This window comes from Triticum urartu, chromosome 7 (genome assembly GCF_003073215.2).
Source record: "Triticum urartu cultivar G1812 chromosome 7, Tu2.1, whole genome shotgun sequence".
Lineage (NCBI taxonomy): Eukaryota > Viridiplantae > Streptophyta > Magnoliopsida > Poales > Poaceae > Triticum > Triticum urartu.
The window spans coordinates 640343742-640370456 of NC_053028.1; the positions used below are offsets into that span (position 1 = coordinate 640343742).

Sequence of the window (26715 nt, forward strand, 5' to 3'; positions counted from 1 at the left end):
CAACAATGACAGGCTATGCATCAGAATAGGATTAACGAAAAGCAGTAACATGCTACACTACTCTAATGCAAGCAGTAGAGAGAGATCAGGCGATATCTGGTGATCAAGGGGGGGCTTGCCTGGTTGCTCTGGTAAGAGAGAGGGGTCGTCAACATTGTAGTCATACTGGGTAGCAGCGGCGTCGGTCTCGGTGTCTAGCGAGAGAAGAGGGGGGAAGAAACAATAAATATTAAGCAAACAGATGCATAGCGATGCATGACATGACAAGTAGCAGTGCTAGGGGTGCCCTAACGCGATAAGAGGTGGTATAGGTGAAGGGGGGAAACATCCGGGAAAATATCCCCGGTGTTTCGCATTTTCAGACAGATGAACTGGAGGGGGAAAGTGGTGTGTTTGCTATGCTAGGGATGCGTGGCGGACAAACGGGTTGCGTATCTAGATTCGCCTCGTCGTTCTGAGCAACTTTCATGTACAAAGTTTTCCCATCCGAGCTACGGTTTATTTTATATTAATTTTAAAAGATTTAAAACATTTTTAGAATTTATTTAATTCAACATTATCCAGAATAGTGTTTGCTGACGTCATCATGACGTCAGCATTGACCTGGTCAACCTGACAGGTAGGTCCCGCATGTCATACACTGCTTAGTTTAATTAGGGTTTAGCTAATTAATTACTGTTTAATTAAATTAACTTATTAATTAGAATAATTAAACCGGATTAATTAACTTAATTAATTATTAATTTAATTAATTCATTTTATTTTCTTTTCTTTTTCTTTTTTATAAAAACGTTCTAGGGGCGGGGCCCCCATGTCATAGGCACAGGGGGCCTAAGGGGCGTCGCTTAGCGGGCGCGGGCGCTGGGCAATGGATCGGGCGCGGGGCGTGGGCGCCCGAGGCCACCGGGGGTGAGGCTAGCGGGTTGCCGCCGGCCACCGCACGAGCGACAGTATGGCGTGGGGGCCAGGGCAGCGCGCTGGTGTCGGCCATGGCACGGCCAGCAGGGGGTGCGGGAGGCGCTGCAACGGCGGTGAGTGGCTGTGACGCCCGGATAATTAAGCTACAGTAATTCTCTGCTAATGATGCCACGTCACTTCGATTACTATCGCTAATCTCGTGTTAGTTCGAAACCGATTCAAATTCAAATTCAATTAAAGGCAAATTATAAAAGTTTTCAAACAATGAAACCAAAATGTTCAAGGTGGGTCAGATAAATCAGGTGTAAATACGATGGAGAAACCAAACCTTGATAAAAATTTTAAGGGCTCTAAACTAATTAAAATAGTAGTGAAAACAATTAAACAAATACCTATTGGATTTTATAAAATATTAGAAATATTTTATTATGGGTTAAGAATTGATGTGACATCAGTTTGTTTATAAATACTACTTTAGGTACTAGTGGTGATTTTTGTAAAAACTAAAGATTAAAAGAAACTAGAAATAAAACAGAAAAGAAAATAAATAAAGAGAAAAGATCTAAACAAAAAAAACAACAAAAAAAGGAAGAAAGACCCCCCCCCCACGCTGGGCCTCAGCCCAGCTGGCCATCCAACCGGGTCGGCCCACCTCTCCTCTCCTTATCCCCCACGACCGGAACCCACCAACACCCCCCCCCCCCCCCCCACCCCCACCCCCCCCCCCCCGAATTATCTCCTGGATCGAATCGGGAGAGGAGCTCCCGACCCCGATCCGCTGGCACCCCGCTCGCCGGTCGGCTGCAGCCTGGCCGGCCACCACCTTGCCTCCCCTCGCCGGTCTGTCACTCGTGCCGGCCTCGGCCACCCCGGCCCGAGCCACCACCCGTGGTGGCGCCCCTGATCTCCGCCACCCGACGCGCCCGTCGCCACCAGGCCGTCGCCTGACTGCCGCCCCTCTCTGCCGAACTGCCTCCTCTTCGCCTCCACCCCAACGGACTCCCTCGAGCCTCGCCGACCCCTGTTCCCCTGCTCGAATGTGAGCACACCGCCGCTCGAACCCTCCCTTTGCTCTCTCTCCGCACGCCGTGCTCCGCCTCCCCCCCGTCGCGGTCACCCCGCACCCACCGCCGCCGTTCGCGCACATCCCCTCCTCCTCGCACGCGCTCGCTGCCGTGTCCACGCCCTGGCTGCGTGTTGCGCTCAGTGTGGCCACGCACCACGTGCCACCCCCCCCCCCCCCCCCCGCCCCCCCCCCCCCCCCCCCCCCCTGGTGGGCTGACACGCCACCCGAGCCACGCGCTCACCCGCCCCCCCCCCTCCTCTGCCGGCCCGCCCCCGCTGTGACCTCTGTTGGCCGGCGGTGCCATAGCGACGGCCCTGCCGTCTCGCATGCGCGTCCAGCCAGTGGCTGGCTGGCTGGGGCCACCGACATGTGGGCCATGGCCCAAAAGTTATAACAAAAAATGGAATAAAAGAAGGGTTTTTGTTAATAATAATTAATTAGATGATGATTAGACTAATCTAATTTCTGTCATTAGAAATGTGAGAATGACAAGCGGGGCCCACCCCCTGTTGACTAGTCAAAGTTGACTTGTCAATAGGGACCCCCTGGACCCACATGTCAACTGGTGCACATTCTGTGTACACTATGCTGGGTACCCCTAGCAATTTAATATTTAATTTCGAATTAAAATAAATTCATAAAATTCTTTAAAACTTTGAAAATTAATATAAAATAAACCGTAGCTCGGATGGAAAAACTTTGTACATGAAAGTTGCTCAGAACAATGAGACGAATTCGGATACGCAGCCCGTTCGTCCGTCACACATCCCTAGCATAGTGAACGCGCAACTTCCCCCCTCCGGTTCATCTGCCCGAAAACGCAAAACATCGGGATACTTTCCCGGATGTTTCCCCCCTTCGTCGGTATCACCTCCTACCGCGTATTGCCTCATTATGTTTTGTGATGCTTTGTTTGCATTATATTTATTGTTTCTTCCCCCTCTTCTCTCGCTAGACACCGAGACCAACGCCGCTGCTGCCCAGTACGACTACGGTGTTGACGACCCCTCTCTCTTGCCGGAGCAACCAGGCAAGCCCCCCCCCCCTTGATCACCAGATATCGCCTACTCTTCTCTATGCTGCTTGCATTAGAGTAGTGTAGCATGTTACTGCTTTCCGTTAATCCTATCCTGATGCATAGCCTGTCATTGTTGCTACAGGTGTTGATACCTTACCTGCAATCCTACATGCTTAGTATAGGTTGCTAGTAATTCATCAGTGGCCCTACATTCTAGTCCGTCTGCCATGCTATACTATCGGGCCGTGATCACTCGGGAGGTGATCACGGGTATATACTATATACTTTATACATAATACATGTGATGACTAAAAGACGGGTCGGCTCGTAGGAGTACCCACGAGTGGATCTTTGTGGCGAAGCGACAGGGCAGGTTGAGACCACCTAGGAGAGAGGTGGGCCTGGCCCTGGTCGGCGTTCGCGGTTATTTCAAGATAACACATTTAACGAGATCTTGGTATTTGATCTGAGTGTGGCTACTGGCCTATACGCACTAACCATCTACGCGGGGATAGTTATGGGCACTCGATGTCGTGGTATCAGCCGAAGCCTTCGTGACGTCAGCGACTGAGCGGCGCGCGCCGGATTGGAATGTAAGCTTGCTCTTGTATTAAGGGGGCTAGTTCTGCTTCCAGCCGCCCTCGCAACGTGCAAGTGTGCAATGGGCGATGGGCCCAGACCCCTGCACCATAGGATTTAGACCGGCGTGCTGACCTCTCTGTTGTGCCTAGGTAGGGCTGCGACATGTTGATCTTCTGAGGCCGGGCATGACCTAGGAAAGTATGTCCGGCCAAATGGGATCGAGTGTGTTGGGTTATGTGGTGCACCCCTGCAGGGAAGTTAATCTATTCGAATAGCCGTGATCTTCGGTAACAGGACAACTTGGAGTTGTACCTTGACCTTATGACAACTAGAACCGGATACTTAATAAAACACACCCTTCCAAGTGCCAGATACAACCGGTGATCACTCTCTCACAGGGCGACGAGGGGAGGATCATCGGTTAGGATTATGCTACACGAAACTACTTGGTGAACTTACCATCTACTATCTTCTCCTGATGCAAGATGGAGGTGACCAGAAGCGTAGTCTTCGATAAGGACTAGCTATCCTCCTCTTATTCCGGCATTTTGCAGTTCAGTCCACATATGATACCCTCATTCTATTTGATACCAATTCATACATATGTAGTGTAGCTCCTTGCTTGTGAGTACTTTGGATGAGTACTCACGGTTGCTTTGCTCCCTCTTTTCCCCCCTTTCTATACCCGATTGCTGCGACCAGATGATGGAGCCCAGGAGCCAGACACCATTGTCGATGACGACTACTACTACTCGGGAGGTGCCTACTACTACATGCAGCCTGCTGACGACGACCAGGAGTAGTTTAGGAGGATCCCAGGCAGGAGGCATGCGCCTCTTTCGATCTGTATCCCAGTTTGTGCTAGCCTTCTTAAGGCAACTTTTTTAAATTATGTCTGTACTCAGATATTGTTGCTTCCGCTGACTCGTCTATGATCGAGCTCTTGTATTTGAGCCCTCGAGGCCCCTGGCTTGTAATATGATGCTTGTATGACTTATTTTATTTGTAGAGTTGTGTTGTGATATCTTCCTGTGAGTCCCTTATCTTCATCGTACACGTTTGCGTGTATGATTAGTCTACGATTGAATCGGGGGCGTCACAAATTGGTATCAGAGCCGACTGCCTGTAGGAATCCCCCTTCCACACTCCTTGGCCGAAGTCGAGTCTAGACATTGCAAAACTTTTACTAACATGGCTGTGCGGCCCATGGACCCATTTCGCCATTGAGTGGTATTAGGATCTTTTATTCCTCGACCTATACTCTGGGACTCTGCCCTCTCTTCTATTCGGGTTTAAATGAATTTGCTAAAATAAAACTCTAGGTTCTTGTTACCACTTCCCGCCGGGGAGCCCCTTCATTACATATGATCGACTGCTTCAATAGAAGATTCTGACAATACTCTCCGATGTTTCCCCGAGACCCTTGTGCCCTTCGCCGTTGCAATTCCATACCACCGATAAATCCCTATGGAAAGCTACACACACTTGTCATTCAAACAATCATTCCCCGTCGATCTTGTTATTACAAGATACCCCGATATTCTCTCTATTGTCCCGAGAATACTTTGTGCCTACTGCCTTGCAGTTCTTTGCCACATGAATACCCCTACAGATACTTTCTCGCACTTACCGAGTATCCACTAGTTCCCAGTTGTTCATGTGTTTCACAGAAGTCTTTGAAATACCATTCGATGTTCTGATCCTTAACAGCCCATTGTTCTTGAAATTCTTGCTTGCCTGCATTGTGGTTAATCCCATAAGTCTGGTAATCTTATTGTCATCCTTTGTCAATATCATTTTGAGGCCATTGATTCAATGTGTTGCGAATGCACGCAATCCTCAATCGGATAATAGAATTCATCCTTCTGGCTCAGACGCATTTTAAACATGAGTTGGAGCTTGACCAATCAAATTGCCATCGATTGTATCCCTAAGGCTAATCAACTTATCCATCCTTAATCAGAAGCGTTTGCTTCTGATCCCTTGATTTGGAAATAATAATTCCTTTGCATTTGAGCTTTGAGTTAGTTAGTTGTTTTTATAATCTGATCTCCTTGCATTCTTTCTTCCTCTGGTTGAGTATCGATGCTCACATCACATCCCTTGTGGACCACTAGATCCTTTGTTGGATTTTATCCAACAACGTCCTTCATATTCAATCACTTTGGAAGTCTTTCCATGATACATAATGCCATTGGTAAATTCTATTCCTTGATTTGACCAACCATGCTTTGCCTTCGAGCTAGTAATACTTACTCTCGAAGCTTGTGGTATATGTTTCCACGATACCCTGACGGGTTGAACCTATGCCTTCCTTAATATGTGTGAACTCGAAAGTTTTCACGAGTCATACTCTTCTGGTATTTTGCCAGATAAAATTTCAACACTACAACTTCATCGAACGCGAGAAGTAAATGAAAGGTTATGCATTGGAGAAGTGGGAGTCGACCTTGAACTTTGTGTTCATGCCCATGGACACGATGTAGATCCTATCATGGAAGCTTCTTGTAATAATAACTATTTCCTTGATAAATATCATCTGGTATTTGTGAATTGATCCTTTGCAACCGTGGTTCCAACCATAATTGTTCCCCTTTGATTCTATTTCTCGGACAAGTTAAAGTACTTGCCTTCTGCAGATCAGTATGCCTTCCCAACCTCTATTTTGTTCTACCTTCGAGTATTACCCCCCTGGTATCTCGAGATTATCATGGAACTGCATAACTTCTTATGAGTTCTCCATCAAGTGCTACATTCTCACTGGTTCCAATTTTTCACTGGCTCTGAGTTATTAAACACTCAAAGACACCGATAACTGACTGAAGTCTGCACCGCGATTAAACAAATCGTGGTAACTGTCGGTGTCAAAACCGGCGGATCTCGGGTAGGGGGTCCCGAACTGTGCATCTAGGCCGGATGGTAACAGGAGGCAAGGAACACGATGTTTTACCCAGGTTCAGGCCCTCTTGATGGAGGTAAAACCATATGTCCTGCTTGATTAATATTGATGATATGGATAGTACAAGAGTAGATCTACCACGAGATCAAGGAGGCTAAACCCTAGAAGCTAGCCTATGGTATGATTGTTGTATGATGAAGTTGTCCTACGGACTAAAACCTTCCGGTTTATATAAACACCGGAGAGGGTTAGGGTTACACAAAGTCGGTTACAATGGTAGGAGATCTTGAATATCCGCATCACCAAGCTTGCCTTCCACGCCAAGGAAAGTCCCATCCGGACACGGGACGAAGTCTTCAATCTTGTATCTTCGTAGTCCTGGAGTCCGGCTGAAGGTATAGTCCGGCTACCCGAACACCCCCTCATCCAGGACTCCCTCAGTAGCCCCTGAACCAGGCTTCAATGACGACGAGTCCGGCGCATAGATTGTCTTCGGCATTGCAAGGCGGGTTCCTCCTCAAAATTCTTCATAAAAGTTTGTAAACACCAAAGAGTAGTGTCCGGCTCTGCAAAATAAGTTTACACGTATTGCCATAGAGAGAATAATATTAACACAAATCTAATCCGCTGACGTATTCCGCAGCGTGACATCACACTACGGCCAAGCCTTTATTCGAATCATTTTCACTTTTCCACCTCTGCGTGTTTTGCGAGGCGGTTTCCTTGGCATGTCTTGTCAAAGCAGAGATCGTGTCCCCTTTATTTACGGGATTCTCATCAATACGGACGTGGGTAACCCAATCGTGCCCGTTAGCATGTCTTCTCGATTAAAGGCGAGTCCCAAACAGTTACGGGGAGGGCTCCTGGTATTCAACCTCTTATAAAGAGACCAAGGCCTTACTCCTTTTCTCCAATCTCAGAACAAGTTCACCCGTCGCCTCGAGTTCCAACACCCTAGGCTCCAGATTCCAGGCGCTTCGGACCTTCGACAATGTCCGGTTCCGACCTTCAAGGCTGATGGATGCCCTCCTCCGTCACGGAGGAGGACGTGCTAAAGTTGAGAGAGGCTAAGTTCTTGACCGCCGAAATTTTGCATAGGTTGCCTGCTCAAAGGCAGGCTATTCCCAGTCCCCGGCCCGATGAGAGCGTAGTGTTCATGTCTCACTTCCTTCGGGGGTTAGGCTTCCCGATGGATCCCTTCGTGAGGGGGCTGATGTTCTATTATGGGCTAGAATTTCATGACTTAGCTCCGGAGTCCATCCTCCACATTTCCTCATTCATCGTTGTGTGCGAAGCGTTCCTCCGTGTTACTCCTCACTTTGGATTATGGCTCAAGACTTTTGGAGTGGAGCCGAAGATGATCGAGGGACGGCACGCAGAGTGCGGAGGCGCTGTCATAAGTAAGAATGCTGATGCTCCATGGCCCGAGGGCTCCTTTCAAGAGGAGCTCGGCTTGTGGCAACGAGAGTGGTTCTATATCACCGCTCCCAGGAGCACCAAGTGGGTGGCGCCTCCTGCCTTTCGCTCGGGTCCCCCACCACGGCTAGCATCATGGGTTAACAAAGGATTAGATTGGGGGTTATCCAAAGACGTGCCCTTGTTGCAGGGCCGCATTAGGGATCTCTTAGAAAGAGACCTCAACCTGGTCAAGGTGACGCGGGTCATGCTGATTCGCCGAACACTGCCCGGCAAACGTCGCTCCCTTCGTCTGTGGGAGTTTAATCCGGAGGGACCACGAGCTCTCCAGCATTTTATGGGCGCAACGCCCGTGGAGATGTATAAAATGTTCTTCGGATCACAAGCAATGTGTCCGGATTTGACCGAGGACGCAGGTTTAAGATGCAATCGCCCGGATACTCAAGTAAGTAACCTTGTGCCCAGACTCGCTATCCGTAAAATTGTCATAAATTCGCCCCTAAAAGAGTTGTCCTTTTAAAGAGGAGTGGATAGCGAAGGCAAAGCTGATCAGGTGTCCGGCTCCCCTTCCTGAGACCAGGCCGGATCCCGTGCTAGTCAGGATGTTGAAGATCGTGCCTTTGGAGGGAAGTGAGGGGGAGGACAAGGAAACTATGGCCTCCTTGAAGGAGGCTGCTCCGAAGGGAAGAACCGACAATTCCTCTCCTAAGGGGAAGAAGAGGGCCGCCTCTGATGACCCGGAGACCATGGCCTCAAAGCAGGGGGAAAAGTCCTCGTCAGAGGGTCCGACGCCGGGGAGATCCTCGGCCGAACTACGCCCTCAAAGGGATCAGCCCTCCAGCGAGCTGTAAGTAGAGAAAGATTTTCCTTTAGAGGGATGAGAGAAATCTTTGCTTTTTATCTGAGAAGATTAACCGAAATTTTACTTTGTAGCTCGGACCTCAGCCCTTCTCAGCAGAGCTCGTCTTCGGGGGATCTTCTTCCGGAGATGATGGAGAGTGGAACGCCTCCCCCTGCCGTACCGCCTGGCGAGGCGGGCGACCTTGAGGTGTCGTCGCGGAGGGTTTCTCCGAATCCGGCAGGGGTGGAAGGTAGCCATATGTCCCCCCAAGGTTCTCCGTGTTCGGCCTTCGATGGAGGTCATAGGACGAGTCCGGCACCGTCCGATGCGCAGTCGGAGGAGCTGATGATTCTGCTGGGGCGAGCTTCTATCTCAGAGGAGCACCATGCATTGATGGGTACGGTGATTGGAAGGATTTCGTCCGCGTAAAGCGGATTGCATGAGGCCGTCAGAAGTTTGCTGACGGGTTTTGAGGTACATTTGATAATGTACTTCTTTGTCAGTTGCGCATAAACAAGATGCGCCCTGTGTAGATAGTAGCCCCTGAGACTCTGTGCGTTGTCAAAATTGACGGCGCGCAGAGGATCATAATCCCAGGTCTAAAATGTCGCCTTTGTATACAGGTGGCGAAGTGTCCGGAATCGAGCCGAACTGATGATTTTGCCGAACTAAAGCGGCAACTTGACATGGCAGATGCCGACATCGCACTCGTCAACGAGCGGCTTGATGAGACTCAAGGTATGCAATTCCTCGGGCGGCATCTGGTAAGAGGAGCTTTATGCCAGTATCTTATAATGTGTGTGCTTGACGCAGATGGTGCGGCCACCGTGGAGAGTCTTCGGCCAGAACTTGCCCGAGCTAAGGAACAAGCCAGGAAAAGTGATGCGGCTGCCGAGAAGGCCCTTGAAGAGCTGAGAGCCGAACAGGCTGCTCACTGCCGAAGCAAGAAGGAGATGGCCGTGATGGCCGTGAAGTTAAAAAGTGCTACTAACCGTTGCAAGTTTCTTGAGAAAGAAGACCGGGCGAGACAGACGGACTTAGAGAAGGCCGTTGCTGATGCCAAGGACGCTCGCTCTGCGATGAGAGCTGCGAAGGAGGAGCTGCGTCAGGCCGGACAGATTGCGGCTGGAAAGCCCTTTATGCTACGGAGGAAGTTTTGCGATCCGAAGTTTGCTCCGTTGGACCGGATGTGGAGTGCGGAGGACACCTATCTGGATTTGGCAGCGAGTGCTGCTGATGCGACTGAATACTTTCGAGATCAAGAAGATCGCGAAGTGGAAAGGCTTTTCTGGTCGCAGTTCTAGAATCCAGAGCGTCCACTGGCAGTGGACGATCGTCTGGCTCAATGGGCCGAACTGAATAGATTGTCCAGACTCGCCATGAAGTACGTCATGGGTCATCTATGGCCGGGGAGATCGGAGCCGAAGAGTTATTTCAGCTTGGTGCAGCAATTCCTTGACGCGGTGCCACGTATCAATGCGATGAAGAGGTCACAATGCATAGAGGGCGCACGGATGGCTCTTGCCCATGTCAAGACATATTGGGCAGAGATGGAGACCACCGTTGTTGCATCCCGAGATTCGGACAAAAGCCGAGTACCCTCCGAGCACTATTTTCAGGAAGTCCTTGAAGGCGCTCGTGTAATAGAGACGCAGTGCTCGAAGGATGCTATGTTCTGATAGCATATGTAATTATAAAGCAATATTTTGATGAATTGTAGTAGCATTTTATACTTGTGCCTTCAAGTATTTGGAACACCTCCTGTGCGGCCGTTTTAAGATATATATATATATATATATATATACAAAATCTGAAAGATTGCAGTCGTTGGCTTCAGCCCCCACGCACATAGTCCTGGGGTGCTCGCAGAAGGCGCATTTTCACACTTAATCCAACGTCTTGGTCCTACAAAGGAGGTGATAGCGCAGCGAGCTAGGCAACCGGACTATAATGCTTTAACACTTTCACTTTGCCATAGGAGCTTGACAATGGGACTATTTAGGTAGCCCCTGGTGGCGACTGCGCTCGCCCAAATTCGGGGCGCGTATGTGCCTGGCCTGGAAACGGCCCTTCGTTAATGCGGAGGAATCCTACAGATTCCGGAGAGTCATCGAGTGGTTGACCAGTCTCACGCCATATCATGACAGTCGGTTTTCGGCTTTCTCTACTGAGGTGCTCGCCTGGCCGAACCAGGGCACAATCGCAGTAGTTCTCCTGGTGCCGCCTTAGCCGATAGAGCAGAACGTAAGGCGGCCGAACACAGGAGCCGGGCAACCCAACATTTGACCAAAATCATGACTCGGAGCTGATGCATATACGGCCAAACTCGCGACGCCGAACACTCCCTAAGGTATTCGGTCTTTATGAGAGCGCGCGAGGTAACGCTCTGAGGTATAAGCCCCTAGTGTCCAGGTACGCGCAAGAATTCTGACGTGGCCACATGCCAAGACGCCAGCCTCCTCCTTGGTCATAGAACCAGGGGACGTGTATCAACAAGAGACAGTAAAAAAGGTTTACGCAGGGTCTTAATCTGAAAAGAATCCTTGGAACGGGTCCCTACTGCACGTCTGCGCCTGTGTCTCCGTTGTGCCGTATCCTGGACGGGCGCAGCACGACGTTCATCTGTAAAAAGAGAGCAACTAAGTTGAAGAAGGGGCGTGCCGAACAAAAGTTATATGAAATAAACAAAGTGTAAAGTAAAATATGAAAAATTGAGCTTTATTGTCTCTTATTTTATACGTCTGAAGCCCCTAGTGCAGGGGTATATGGCCACTAAGCCTTTATCAACGATACTTTTGTGCCGGACTCGTCTATCCGTGTCCGTGGTCTTAATGACCTATTCCGATGTTCTGGCTGGTGAAGCCATTGTATTGTGGGGCTGTTAAAGCAGCAGCACAATCCTCTGCTTGGGGGAGGTGTTCTCACTGCTTCCCCTTTAAGGAGATGATGCCGCGTGGACCGGGCATCTTAAGCGTAAGAGATGCATAATGCGGTATTGCGTTAAAGCGAGCGAAAGCTTCGCGTCCTAGTAGTGCTTGATAGCGACTTGAGAATGGGACGATGTGGAAAGTCAGCTTTTCGCGACGGAAGTTATCGGCAGAGCCGAAAATAACCTCAAGCCGGAGAAAACCCATGCAATGGGTGTCCGGACCTGGCGTTACTCCTTGAAAGGAGGTTTTGCTGTGGAGAATTCTTTTTGGGTTGATCCCCATGTGGCGGATTGAGTCCTGATATATCAGGTTGAGTCCGCTGCCACCGTCCATAAGGACATTTGAAAACTGGAGTCCGCCAATTATTGGATCGAGTACCAGGGCAGTCCAGCCTGGGTTCCTGACACTTCTAGAATAATCCAGATGATCGAAGATGATTGGTTTTGACAACCAGTGGCGGGATTCCTTTGGGATAGGGCATGGGGCGCGTACCTTTATGGGCGCCGCACGTTTTATTATGTGGAGTAAGTTTACTGTTTTTACTTCTTGTGGGAAATTCTTTTGTTTCCTGGTACTCTGCTTTTGGGGTTCGTCCTCGTCTTCGCTTGGTGTGTCGAGCCCCTTGTGTTCGGTGTTGAGTCTACTGGATTGTTTGAAAACCCAACAATCTCTGTGGGTATGGTTAGCAGGCTTTCCGGGAGTGCTGTGTATTTGACATATCCTATCCAAGATTTTGTTTAGGTTGGATAGGTCGTCCCTATTATCTTGGAGGGGCGGCTTTTTCTGATTCTGTCGTGAGCTTTTGAATCCGGCGTTGACTGCCGTGCTCTTCGGACTTTTTTCCTTAGTCCGGCGACGGTCCTTATTGCGTCGCGGTTTTCCATTTCCATCCCTAGTTTCAGATGTACTTGGGTCATTGGTGCTGCATCTTGCCAACCAGCTGTCCTCTCCTGCGCAAAAGCGGGTCATGAGGCTTGTTAGTGCGGCCATTGTTCTTGTCTTTTCTTGGCCGAGGTGTCTGGCGAGCCATTCGTCTCGGACATTATGCCTGAAAGCCGCTAAGGCTTCAGCGTCCGGACAGTCGACTATCTGATTATTTTTAGTAAGAAATATATTTCAGAATTGCCGAGCTGACTCTTCAGGCTGTTAAGTTATGTGACTAAGATCGTCTGCATCCGGAGGGCGGACATAGGTCCCTTGAAAATTTGCTCGGAAAGCGTCCTCGAGCTCTTCCCAACTTCCGATTGTGTTTTTAGGAAGGCTTTTGAGCCAATGCCGGGCTGGCCCTTTAAGCTTGAGGGGTAAGTATTTTATGGCGTGGAGGTCATCTCCTCTAGCCATATGTATGTGGAGGATATAATCCTCGATCCAGACTCCAGGGTCTGTTGTTCCATCATATGCCTCTATGTTTACGGGTTTGAATCCCGCTGGAAATTCATAATCCAGGACCTCATCGGTGAAACATAGGGGGTGTGCGGCACCCCTGTATTTGGGTGTGCCGGATTCTGATAATGGCTTTATTGCATTGCTTACGAGAGCTTGCTTTCTTGGCCCGTAAATGGACCTGGCTGGGCCATGATGCGAATCCTTAAGTGGGTCGCATGCCGGCTTAAGTGCGGCGCTGCTTGCCGCTTTATGCTAGCCATGGGGTCGTCTACCCGACCGTGTGGCTTTCTCACTTTTGGAATGCGAGGGCTCTAAGGCCTCCTCGTCGAATTCAGGCAGTAGCTTTCTCTTCGGATAGCTTTTAGTGCGGCGACTGTCGCCGTATTTGTCTGTGGTATTGATTACTTTACTCCATCTGATCCTGAGTGCATCTTCCGCAGTTTTTAGCTTCCACTTCTGCTTTTTCAGGCTGCGTGCGGTTGCAACGAGCCGTTTGTGGAGGTTCTTCTGCTTCGTGGGCTTGTCCAGCGTAGGGTCGTCCGGAATGCCATTTTCGCCGGGGGAGGGATGTTCGGTTTCTCTATCCGGGTTGTCCTATTGGGACGGTTGCTCTAAGGCATGCTCGTCGTCGACTGGCTCATCCTGCTCTATGGCTGGGTCTTTATCGAGGCGGGGCTTGGGTCGGCGTTTATGCCGACGCTTTGATTGTTTTTCGAGAGATCGATCCCTCTTTCCATCCTCGTTTTCCTTGTTGTTGCTTCCTTTAGGGGTATCCACCATGTACACATCGTGAGATGAGGTGGCTGTCCAATGCCCTATAGGCGTTGGTTCTTGGTTGTCTCCTGCATCGTCGTCCATACCGTCGATGTCTTGGTTAAGTCGTCGACAGTGGCTACGAAGTGGGTGGTGGGTGGGTTTTGAATTTCTTCATCATCCGAATCCCATCCTTGCTGACCGTAGTCCGGCCAGGGCTCTCCTGATAAAGAGAGAGACTTTAGCGAATTCAGGATGTCACCGAAGGGCGAGTGCTGAAAGATGTCTGCGGCGGTGAACTCCATTATCGGCGCCCAATCGGATTCGATCGGCAGGGGCGCGGGGGGCTCGGAGTTCGGAAAGGAATCCGGCTCCTCGGAGTCACGGGCCATGCGGAGTGCGGGGTTGGAGTTCGGCTCGATCGCCTCTGAGATCGCAGCCCCTGAGGCAGCGTCCAACCGCTGATCCTCGATCGGCGCAGTAGGCTCCGAATCAATGGTCGGAACCGATGCGTGTGCGGCCTCCAAGGCGCTGTTCGGCGGCAGAGCTATATCATGCCCATCGAGACAGTGCGGCGCGCTTGGCTGTGGCTCAAATCCATCGAAGATCAAGTCCCCGCGGATGTCAGCCGTGTAGTTTAGGCTTCCAAACCTGACCTGATGGCCAGGGGCGTAGCTTTCGATCTGCTCAAGGTGGCCAAGCGACTTGGCCCGCAGTGCGAAGCCGCCGAAGACGAAGATCTGTCCAGGGAGAAAAGTCTCACCCTGGACTACATCGTTGTTGATGATCGAAGGAGCCATTGGGCCTAAAGGCGATGACATAGAGGAACTCTCAATGAAAGCACCAATGTCGGTGTCAAAACCGGCGGATCTCGGGTAGGGGGTCTCGAACTGTGCGTCTAGGCCGGATGGTAACAGGAGGCAAGGAACACGATGTTTTACCCAGGTTCGGGCCCTCTTGATGGAGGTAAAACCCTATGTCCTGCTTGATTAATATTGATGATATGGATAGTACAAGAGTAGATCTACCACGAGATCAAGGAGGCTAAACCCTAGAAGCTAGCCTATGGTATGATTGTTGTATGATGAAGTTGTCCTACGGACTAAAACCCTCCGGTTTATATAGACACCGGAGAGGGTTAGGGTTACACAGAGTCGGTTACAATGGTAGGAGATCTTGATATCCGCATCGTCAAGCTTGCCTTCCACGCCAAGGAAAGTCCCATCCGGACACGGGACGAAGTCTTCAATCTTGTATCTTCATAGTCCTAGAGTCCGGCTAAAGGTATAGTCCGGCTACCCGAACACCCCCTAATCCAGGACTCCCTCAGTAACCTTCATGACTTACGAGTTTGAACTCGATCACGTCATTCCTAGCCTGCTTGGCTATATCCTTATCGTGCCGATTTTAACTGTGCTACCCGGTCCTTCTTCCCGAAGCAAAAATTTCGACGGTGAGCTAATCTTACGTCGATCTTCCTCGTCATATCAATTGTCCTTGAACAACAAGCTTGATTTCAAGTTTGTGTCGTACCCATGGTTTCAATAACTTTTCGTTTCATCATTCCGTTGACTTGATGTCATCGCCGATCGATTACATCTTCATGAAATCTCTCGACAACTGTGTCGGGATCATCATCAACATCCTAAGCTCTTCCAAGATATATATCGAATTCTTGACGGGCAATACCATCCTTGCGCCTCGATGATTCGTGTTATCATCAACCACTTTATTGCCTTCCATTCAACACAAACTTGTTCGTGTTTTGTGTTATACCTTGAGATCCTTGCTACCTTGCATTTGTTCTTCTTTACCTCGGAAGTATTACCATCTTTTATGTCAAGAATGTCGTGAGAGTTTCACCACCTCTTATGAAATTCTTGATACCGTGATGCTTCTCGTCGTCACCATTCTAACATTGAACGTGCAACCCAGCCCATATTTCGGGTGCACCTTTCAACCAATGTTTAATTAAGTATTTTTCTCCTCCAGCATACATCGTTATATTGTTTGATATGACAACTGTTACCTCCTTGATCACATAATTGTGGAGACCTATCCTTTTGGAATCTCGATGAATTGTCGCTGATTCCATCAGCCACCTCCTCATCCTCTCATTGGTTTACTGATGAACTCTTGTTTTGGAACTCGTTTCCATAGTTCATTTCCCGAGAATCTTACATTGTCATCTCGTCAATTTGTGTTGCAACTCTTCTTCTCAGGAATCCTGAGTCTGAGGTATCCTGACACCAGTCATATCTGAATCTCGGTCAGATATGATGGTTGAGACATATTTCCAAGAGTTATAACATTGGTCCTTATATGACCCGGTAAGGTGATGTCATGCCTAGCACAACTAGCCGGAGGACCTATTGTTATAGTTTCCATTTTAGCAAGTCTAACCATTCTTCCATGAGGAAATTGTAAGACTTATTCTATAAGTTGTTACTGATGAGTCCTTTGTATATCCAAGTCCAACCTTTGCTTGAAGACCATGTCAATGCTATCTCGAAGCATGTCTGTGGTACTCCGATTTTCAACAAGAACATTTGAAGCCCAATGCTAAATGTTTCCTGCTCAATTATCCAAACACCGTTGTATGGGTAATATCATGAAATTTCTCTCACCTTACCTAAAGAGTTTTCTACATTATATCAGGTCATGGATATCATGCTTTGCTTGTCCTTGGGAAGGATATACCCTTGAAATATGTGTTTAAACACATTTTCCTTTCCATTGTTCTGTTTAAATATGATAATCATATTTTCCTTTCCATTGTTTGGTTTAACCTCTCTTGTGATCTATATGATCTAAGCAGTAATATTCTTCTCCTTATGTAAACACCTTGGTGTACGATCATGTCAGTAAGACCCTATTGCTTTTGTTGATAGCATTCCGGTAACCACCGATGGACGAGAACTTTGCCTATTGGTCCTCCTCGTTCAACGAGCAGGAAAATGGTTCTCTTTGTCCCTCTTCCTTGGTACCAATGGTTGTTGCTGACATAATCGATAGTCTTTCCTCTGACATGCCTTGCTTACATGATCATGCAAGACGCCATTCCCCTTCCTACTTTTAACCCACATGGTGGGCCCATAACCCACAAGTCCCAAGATCAAAACCTGACTCTCCTGTACAACCCTGTTTCTAATGGTTATTCTCCATGATTGGCTTCGTAATTAATTCATGGGCCACCTTCCTAGGCTCTATTCTGGTATCAGACGCAATACTTACTCTCGTTACTCTGAACCCCTTTCTCACTCTTGTTCAGACTTCGAGCAACTATCTATCCGCTTGGAACCTCTTATTGTACCTTCGTACCTTACTCTCGATGTATTTCATATGTTCAGCTTGAGCGATAATCTTATACTCATTCATGGGTTAACCCCAGATTGTTTCCCTCAAAAGCATTCTGACGTAGCTGAGCTGCCCCTTATCCTTTCGTAAGTACGATGGAGTTCCCGAAGAAATGATGACAAGTTTATCATGATGCATTGGAATAAAGAATTGAAGACATCAACGAAAGGGATTAACTTCTTCGAGAAGATCCGTTAGAATATCGTAACCAGAACTTTCCCCCTTACTCCCCTCTTAAATTTCTTGTAGTGGAGGAGAATTGTGACGCCCGGATAATTAAGCTACAGTAATTCTCTGCTAATGATGCCATGTCACTTTGATTACTATCGCTAATCTCGTGTTAGTTTGAAACCGATTCAAATTCAAATTCAATTAAAGGCAAATAATAAAAGTTTTCAAACAATGAAACCAAAATGTTCAAGGTGGGTCAGATAAATCAGGTGTAAATACGATGGAGAAACCAAACCATGATAAAATGTTTAAGGGCTCTAAACTAATTAAAATAGTAGTGAAAACAATTAAACAAATACCTATTGGATTTTATAAAATATTAAAAATATTTTATTATGGGTTAAGAATTGATGTGACAGCGGTTTGTTTATAAATACTACTTTAGGTACTAGTGGTGATTTTTGTAAAAACTAAAGATTAAAAGAAACTAGAAATAAAACATAAAAGAAAATAAATAAAAAGAAAAGATCTAAACAAAAACAAAACAACAAAAAAGGAAGAAAGACCCCCCCCCCATGCTGGGCCTCAGCCCAGCTGGCCATCCAACCGGGTCGGCCCACCTCTCTCCTCTCCTTATCCCCCACGACCGAAACCCACCAACACCCCCACCCCCACCGACACCACAACCCCCTCCCCGAAATATCTCCTGGATCGGATCGGGAGAGGAGCTCCCAATCCCGATCCGCTGGCACCCCGCTCGCCGGTCGGCTGCAGCCTGGCCGGCCACCATCACCACCACCTCGCCTCCCCTCGCCGGTCTGTCACTCGTGCCGGCCTCGGCCACCCCGGCCCGAGCCACCACCCGTGGTGGCGCCCCTGATTTCCGGCACCCGACGCGCCCGTCGCCACCAGGCCGTCGCCGGACCACCGCCCCTCTCTGCCGAACTGCCTCCTCTTCGCCTCCACCCCAACGGACTCCCTCGAGCCTCGCCGACCCCTGTTCCCCTACTCGAATGTGAGCACGCCGCCGCTCGAACCCTCCCTTTGCTCTCTCTCCGCACGCCGCGCTCCGCCTCCCCCCCCCCCCCCCCCCCCCCCCCCCCCCCCCCCCCCCCCCCCCCCCCCCCCCCCCCCCCCCCCCCCCCCCCCCCCCCCCCCGTCGCGGTCACCCCGCACCCACCACCGCCGTTCGCGCACATCCCCTCCTCCTCGCACGCGCTCGCTGCCGTGTCCGCGCCCTGGCTGCGTGTTGCGCTCAGTGTGGCCACGCACCACGCGCCACCCCCCCCCCCCCCCCCCCCCCCCCCCCCCCCCCCCCCCGCCCCTGGTGGGCTGACACGCCACCCGAGCCACGCGCTCACCCGCGCCCCCCTCCTCTGCCGGCCCGCCCCCGCCGTGACCTCTGCTGGCCGGTGGCGCCATAGCGACGGCCCTGCCGTCTCGCATGCACGTCCAGCCAGTGGCTGGCTGGCTGGGGCCACCGACATGTGGGCCATGGCCCAAAAGTTATAACAAAAAATGGAATAAAAGAAGGGTTTTTATTAATAATAATTAATTAGATGTTGATTAGACTAATCTAATTTCTGTCATTAGAAATGTGAGAATGACAAGCGGGGCCCACCCCCTGTTGACTAGTCAAAGTTGACTGGTCAATAGGGACCCCCTGGACCCACATGTCAACTGGTGCACATTCTGTGTACACTATGCTGGGTACCCCTAGCAATCTAATATTTAATTTTGAATTAAAATAAATTCATAAAATTCTTTAAAACTTTGAAAATTAATATAAAATAAACCGTAGCTCAGATGGAAAAACTATGTACATGAAAGTTGCTCAGAACGACGAGACGAATCCGGATACGTAGCCCGTTTGTCCGTCACACATCCCTAGCATAGTGAACGTGCAACTTCCCCCCTCCGGTTCATCTGCCGGAAAACGCGAAACATCGGGATACTTTCCCGGATGTTTCCCCCCTTCGTCGGTATCACCTCCTACCGCGTTAGGGCATACCTAGCACCGCGTATTGCCTCATTATGTTTTGTGATGCTTTGTTTGCATTATATTTATTGTTTCTTCCCCCTCTTCTCTCGCTAGACACCGAGACCAACGCCGCTTCTACCCAGTACGACTACGGTGTTGACGACCCCTCTCTCTTGCCGGAGCAACCAGGCAAGCACCCCCCTTGATCACCAGATATCGCCTACTCTTCTCTATACTGCTTGCATTAGAGTAGTGTAGCATGTTACTGCTTTCCGTTAATCCTATCCTGATGCATAGCCTGTCATTGTTGCTACAGGTGTTGATACCTTACCTGCAATCCTACATGCTTAGTATAGGTTGCTAGTAATTCATCAGTGGCCCTACATTCTAGTCCGTCTGCCATGCTACACTATCGGGCCGTGATCACTCGGGAGGTGATCACGGGTATATACTATATACTTTATACATAATACATGTGATGACTAAAAGACGGGTCGGCTCGTAGGAGTACCCGCGAGTGGATCTTTGTGGCGAAGCGACAGGGCAGGTTGAGACCACCTAGGAGAGAGGTGGGCCTGGCCCTGGTCGGCGTTCGCGGTTATTTCAAGATAACATGTTTAACGAGATCTTGGTATTTGATCTGAGTGTGGCTACTGGCCTATACGCACTAACCATCTACGCGGGGACAGTTATGGGCACTCGACGTCGTGGTATCAGCCGAAGCCTTCGTGACGTCAGCGACTAAGCGGCACGCGCCGGATTGGAACGTAAGCCTGCTCTTGTATTAAGGGGGCCAGTTCTGCTTCCGGCCGCCCTTGCAACATGCAGGTGTGCAATGGGCGATGGGCCCAGACCCCTGCGCCATAGGATTTAGACCGGCGTGCTGACCTCTATGTTGTGCCTAGGTAGGGCTGCGACGTGTTGATCTTCTGAGGCCGGGCATGACCCAGGAAAGTATGTCCGGCCAAATGGGATCAAGCGTGTTGGGTTATGTGGTGCACCCCTGCAGGGAAGTTAATCTATTCGAATAGCCGTGATCTTCGGTAACATGACGACTTGGAGTTGTACCTTGACCTTATGACAACTAGAACCGGATACTTAATAAAACACACCCTTCCAAGTGCCAGATACAACCGGTGATCGCTCTCTCACAGGGCGACGAGGGGAGGATCATCGGTTAGGATTATGCTACACGACACTACTTGGTGAACTTACCATCTACTCTCTTCTCCTGATGCAAGATGGAGGTGACCAGAAGCGTAGTCTTCGATAAGGACTAGCTATCCTCCTCTTATTCCGGCATTCTGCAGTTCAGTCCACATATGATACCCTCATTCTATATGATACCAATGCATACATATGTAGTGTAGCTCCTTGCTTGCGAGTACTTTGGATGAGTACTCACGGTTGCTTTGCTCCCTCTTTTCCCCCCTTTCTATACCCGATTGCTGCGACCAGACGATGGAGCCCAGGAGCCAGACGCCATTGTCGATGACGACTACTACTACTCGGGAGGTGCCTACTACTACATGCAGCCCGCTGACGACGACCAGGAGTAGTTTAGGAGGATCCCAGGCAGGAGGCATGCGCCTCTTTCGATCTGTATCCCAGTTTGTGCTAGCCTTCTTAAGGCAACTTGTTTAACTTATGTTTGTACTCAGATATTGTTGCTTCCGCTGACTCGTCTATGATCGAGCTCTTGTATTCGAGCCCTCGAGGCCCCTGGCTTGTAATATGATGCTTGTATGACTTATTTTATTTGTAGAGTTGTGTTGTGATATCTTCCCGTGAGTCCCTGATCTTGATCGTACACGTTTGCGTGTATGATTATTGTACGATTGAATCGGGGGCGTCACAGTGGCGAAGCAGGGGGGCACGGGGAGGTAGTTGCGGTGGCCGAAGATGGCGCAGCAGCTTCGCGAGCACGGGGAGGAGCTGGACGCGGCGAGCACGGCGGCCAGTAGGGCGCGCACGCGGGACGGGGGTGACCGCAGCAACAAGCAGCGCCGACGGCGGCAAGCAGCAGGGGGAGGCGGCACGGTCAAGCGGTGGGCCATGGCATGGGCGGAGAGGTGGGGCGCCGCGGCGCACGGCCGAACGGGGAGGTGGAAGGCGGAGGCGAGGGGCGGTTCACGCAGCGGGCGGCAGCGGGAGCAGTATGGGCTGCGGCGGGCGAGGCCAAGTGCGGCGCGGCGCGGTAGGGCGACGGCGGCGCGAGGCTGCAGCAGCAGCCGTGACGCAGCGGCAGGAGGAGGATGCCAGGGGGTGGAGCGCGGCGTAGGGGGGATGCTAGCGCGGGGCGCGCGAGAGCTCGGGCGGTGCGCGTGTAGGGAGAGAACAAGGCTGGGGGCCTCACCGGGTGGTGTAGGGATGAGGGCAGTGGTGCGCGCGGTGGAGGTCGGGGATGACGGGCGTAGAGGAGGCAGGCCGGCGAGGGAGGTCCGGCGGGGAAGCTCCGGGCAGCGGTGTCCTGGCGCAGGCCGGCGAGGGAGGTCCGGCGGGGAAGCTCTGGGCAGCGGTGTCCTGGCGCGGGCGGCGGACGGCGCGGTGGGATCGATCCTGATCCAATCTGGATCGGGAGGGGGAAAGTGGGGCGACAGGGGAGTGGTGCGTGGGGTTAGGGTTTCGGGGGCGTGGGGGTTATGGGGATGGCCGGTTGGGCCTGAGGGGCCAGTGGGCTGGCCAGCAGCTGGGCCGGCTGGCCCAGTGGGAGGGGGGTTCTGTTTTTTTTGTCTTTTGTTTTTCTGTTTTTATTCTTTTTCTTTTATCTATTTTCTTTTACTATTTTAATTTAACTTAGGGCATTTAAGTTTTTTATAAATTTATGTTTTCTTTACTATAATTATCTATGTCATTTTTGGCATGTTCCGAACATTTTTGTTTTAATTTTTGAAAACTTTTATTATTTAACTTTATTTTAAATTTGAATTTAAATCGGTTTTGAACTAACGGTAGATTAGCAACAGTAACCGTGGTGACGTGGCACCATTTGCGTGGAATTACTGTAGCTTGATTACCCGGGTGTTACAGCTATCAAGGGGAAGGATATGTGCGCTGCCCCCTAGCCAAGAAGGCAGGCCCGATGTCTTCTGAACCATTGCCACGTTGTAATATACTGTCTTGCATTACCACGAAATAAAAACATGATGTCTGTTGTTGGGCATGCAACTGATACGCCATCATGTCCGTTATTAACTGTTAGAAGCAACCAGCCAATGCATTTATCCTTCTATCCTAACCAAAAAATTGTACAACTTGATAAAAAAAGAACCACTCACTCCTGCAATTAGCTGCATAGTCATCTCTAGGAAATCCCTAAAGCTAAACTCATGTTAATCAAACAAGATCCTAGTTGAGGAGGAAAAAAAATCGTCTTTCCCTGTGAAAAATGGCGTACCTAAGATGCAGAACCATCGATGTGCATCTAGGAAGAGATGTCAGAAGAGCTAAGGCTCCCGGTGGTGCCCTGCGACGCTCATCGCGGTAAAAAAGAACACTCCGAGCCATTTGGATCCAAAGAAGAGCGCAATCACCGTCCTATTCGCTTGAAGAGGCTGCGACGCGTTGAGAAGAGGATCAGGAGGCTGCCACGGGCAAGGAAACCGGGGACCATGGGGCGGCGGTGTCGCGGGGTGCATTAAGAGGAGACTGGGGAAGGCCATGGCTTGAAAGGTCCAGGTGGAAACTGCCCACTGCATCTCCATGCCTCCGCCGAAGAGCACATTTTATTACTGGTGCGACTCCTCTAATGACCACAGGTACAAAATCAACCGACCACCATGGGTCGTCACGCCGCTGCTTGGAGATCAACCATGGCAGAGGGTAGATGCAGATGGAACCCTAGGTGGGTCGGGAGGAAGAGAGTGAGGAGAGGAGGCATGGGGGCGGCGCAGGCAACCGTCTTGGAACCCTAGAGGACAGGGCCGAGAGAGACAAGGGACTTGGTGGAGCGATTCTTGGTATACTGAGTGAAAAAAGAGAGGTGGAGTTTAGTTGGATAAAAGATCGAAAAGAACCCAGCATGGATGAGGCAAAAAACAAGACAAAAATAACCCGGTGAGGAGAAGCTACCAACTCTCACTTTAAGAGTAAAAATTAAGTGCTTGTTCAATAATCCACCAGCTCTAAAAAATACGAGGATCTGCGGGGCATCCGTTTCTCCGCTTCGTTAATATCAACTGTAGCTCCGTGTACGCCGGGAGCTGAGTTGCGGAGCGGAGGGACTCCGAACAAGCCGTAGGAGTACTAGAGATCAGCTGCAGTTAAGAGGTTCCTTCCGTAAGTTATTAAAAAAAAAGGTTCCTTCTGTTAATGTGCCATGAGGCCACGCATTAGCTCCATCTATCCCTTCGTTTCACATCCAATGGCCCAGTATGCGTCATTGCATCTGGTGGATACACTCTCGCCTGGCCTGCCTTCTCCTCTGAATTTGGGGACGGGAGGTCACCACCGCATCGCCATGGCTCCCGCCGCCGCCCGCCTCCTTCCAGCCGCCATGCCTACAGCCCCTCACCGTCCCCTGAACTGGTGCAGGTCAGCCGCCGCACGCCGCCCTTCCCCTAGCATGCGGCTTCTCCGCTCAAACTCGCGGCTCCTGGTCGTCGCCTCCGCGCAGTCCAACCTCTCCAAAGGTCCCTCCCCTCCCCTCCTCACCTTCCTTGATTTGATTAATTATCTAATCTGTTTGCATGTAGTGCTTCTGTGTATTTGTATTTGGGATTGTTTGTTACTACGACCCAAGAAGATTCTGAATCGATTCCATGTCACTGAATTAATTGTGCTGAATGAATCTCGTCTCCGTATTGTTTATTTGTTTGTTTGGGGATTATTTGTTATATATGTTTGTTGTTCGTTGCGCGAGTAAGCCTGCTGGCTATTGTTTGTTGTTTGAGCAGAAACTGGAAATTTAGCTCTCATGCAAGTTCATGTTAACTCCCATCCCACTATTTATACCGAACATGTTTTACATCTTGGGTCTGTAGTGTACAAGCCCTTCTTTTCCTATCAACGCATTGACACACAATCCTTTTTGCGTTTTCTCGGCTGCCAGGTAAGAAATTAATTGAAATTTATATGTTCTCACTCAAAGTCTGAAACAAACACTTCTTCTACACACTCAACGCATACAGCACACCCAAATATGCACATATGCTCCTAGTTTCTTCTCATCACACGCATGGAGTGGTCTTGTTCGTTTCAGGGTGTGGTATCACCACTTAACTAGTTCCCTCTGTCCCTGCTGTAATTTTTTTATTTATCAGGCTGCTATAATTTTCTGACTGTATATATGTGGTGTGTGTGTGTGTGTGTGTACCATGATATCTATTCAGTCGCGGAGCCAGAAAAATCAGATGAGGGGGGCTGAGTTTTGTTAAACCTTGTCGGGGCGGGCCAATCCATCAAAAAGCACCATTTAAGCAGAAAAAAATAACCGTTTACTATTTATGCTGGGCTTAAATTAGTGATGTTAGGGGGTGGGCGGGGGGGGGGGGGGGTGGGGGGTGGGGGTGGGGGCACCTCCTGTCTCTGCCTCTGTATGTATTCACATGCATTCTCACCTCATGTGTTGGTGCCCTGTTCAAAAAAAGAAAGTGTTGGTGCTTATTTTTCTAAGGATGCCTTTGTGCTGTGCCCTGTTCCTACTAGTGCAAATGTTCTGTGGCCTTGTTTTTTTCTCTTTCATGATGAAATTCCGAATATCTATTTTATCTAACACTCCTGCATATTACTACAGCTGTTCAAAAAACATGGAGGGTCAGTAAGGAAGCCGTGGATGCTGGAAGTGCTCTTGTCCCAGTATGTCACTCTTGCTTACCCATTTAGTATGTATGTCACTTCATTCCACTGAATTTTACTTCTGTCGGAAAAATACACTGGAGTGTGGTTGGTTTGCTTTTGAAACTGAACTAGTTTGGCCTTCTGTTCTGATGTGCAACAGGATTCAGTTCCACGCCCAATTGCTAGGATAGGCGTGACATTTGTTGCCGTGTCTGTCGCCCTTTTTCTGCTCAAGTCCGTCATTTCCACCGCATTGTTTGTACTGGTATGTACCCCACAACGTTCTTGACATGACTCAGCTGACAACTCTTAATTAGCAATGTGTCGTGCACAATGCTCAATATCACTAACTTATATGTTCACTACATCTCAACAATGTTTAATAATCAGAATTCGCTTGCCCTGTTGTATCCCCTTGCTGCAACTTTCTGTGGTTTCTCAAGTCAGATTGATTATTGGTCTGATGGTGGCAGGCGATGATGGGGCTTATATACTTCGCCTTCCTGGCGATGAACCCGAAAGAGGGCTCCAGGAGCATGGATGAAGGAGACAGTCCTTCGTCGGACGACCCCGCCGAAGAAGCCCGTCGCATAATGGAGAAATACAAGTGAAGAAGAGCCTTATTATGGTGAGTCTACTCTGAAGTCTGAATAGGTAAACAGAGAAATACCTGCTGTGGCCTTGGATGGATCTGGCTTTAGATCAACAGAAGTGAATTCTTTCGTATGGCTACATACTGAGCTTTGGGTTTTTCAGCAAGATGAGTTGTTGTACAATACTGTTATTATTATACTGTATAGTGGCTAGTGATCTGATTATAATGGAGCTGGGATTCAGAGACATGGCGGTGTGCCTTAATTTTCGCTACTACTACTTGGGCTCATGCCTATTAATATCTTGTTTTTTTTGTTTTTTTTTGCGGGGTAAAGAGTAGAGTTGATTGACTGGTTAGCAAAGGTGGGAGGGGGACTGCAAATCAGGTAGATCCAAAATGCACATTACATTCAGCTAGAAACCGTATGCTTCAGAAAAAAGAAAGTGCACATGAGATTCAGAAAACTGGCATCTTAATTTTGCCTGTTTGCATCAATAATTCACATGGGATGCAGCAGCAGTGTTGGGAAGATGAGTGGTGCTGGCATTGCCAAGCTCGGCCTCGGCTTCCCTGACAAGTTTGTCCAGGTATAGGTGCAGGTCGAGGTCGAAGTCGACACAGGTGGTGGTGGTGGTGGCGGCTGACAGCTCGAGCATGGCCAGGAACTCGTCCTCGACCCTGTCCAGTTCTTCTTGATCCAGTTTCATGTTGTCTTGGTCAATGTTGCTGTCGGCGGCGGTGGTGGGCAGGCTCTCGGAGGGCGGCTGCGTGAGCTCCTTCTCGATGACGATGAAGCCGGCCGACGACTCGTCGCCAGAGTCGTACTGGATGCCATGCTGCTGGTTGTGACTCTTGTTGGTGGTGTTGTTCCCCCGCCGTCGCTGGCGGCAGCATGCTGGCAGAGGCAGGCAGCAGCCAGTGGCGGTAGCAGGTGGTGGTAGCGAGAGCAGCTTGCGGTGGAGAGCGAGGGTGAGCAGAGCCCCGGCCGCGGCGCCGGTGAGCGGGTAGGTGAGGACGCCCGGCC

General features: G+C 49.8%; 1 protein-coding gene across 1 annotated transcript; it reads left to right on the plus strand.

Moving 5' to 3' along the window:
- The first annotated feature begins 23666 nt into the window (after positions 1 to 23666).
- On the plus strand, positions 23667 to 25966 carry LOC125523910. Its single transcript, XM_048688976.1, has 4 exons — positions 23667 to 23949; positions 25053 to 25114; positions 25257 to 25361; positions 25570 to 25966. The coding sequence occupies exons 1-4, from the start codon at positions 23682 to 23684 to the stop codon at positions 25705 to 25707; spliced, it is 573 nt and encodes a 190-aa protein (XP_048544933.1). The 5' UTR covers positions 23667 to 23681; the 3' UTR covers positions 25708 to 25966.
- The last annotated feature ends 749 nt before the right edge of the window (positions 25967 to 26715 follow it).

What these genes read in the sequence shown, in the direction of transcription:
- LOC125523910 (XM_048688976.1), top strand. Translation starts at nt 23,682, where the DNA reads ATGGCCCAGTATGCGTCATTGCATCTGGTGGATACACTCTCGCCTGGC. An exon ending in CTGGAAGTGCTCTTGTCCCA is followed by an intron (nt 25,115 to 25,256) that starts GTATGTCACTCT and finishes GATGTGCAACAG; the next exon opens with GATTCAGTTCCACGCCCAAT. An exon ending in CCACCGCATTGTTTGTACTG is followed by an intron (nt 25,362 to 25,569) that starts GTATGTACCCCA and finishes TGATGGTGGCAG; the next exon opens with GCGATGATGGGGCTTATATA.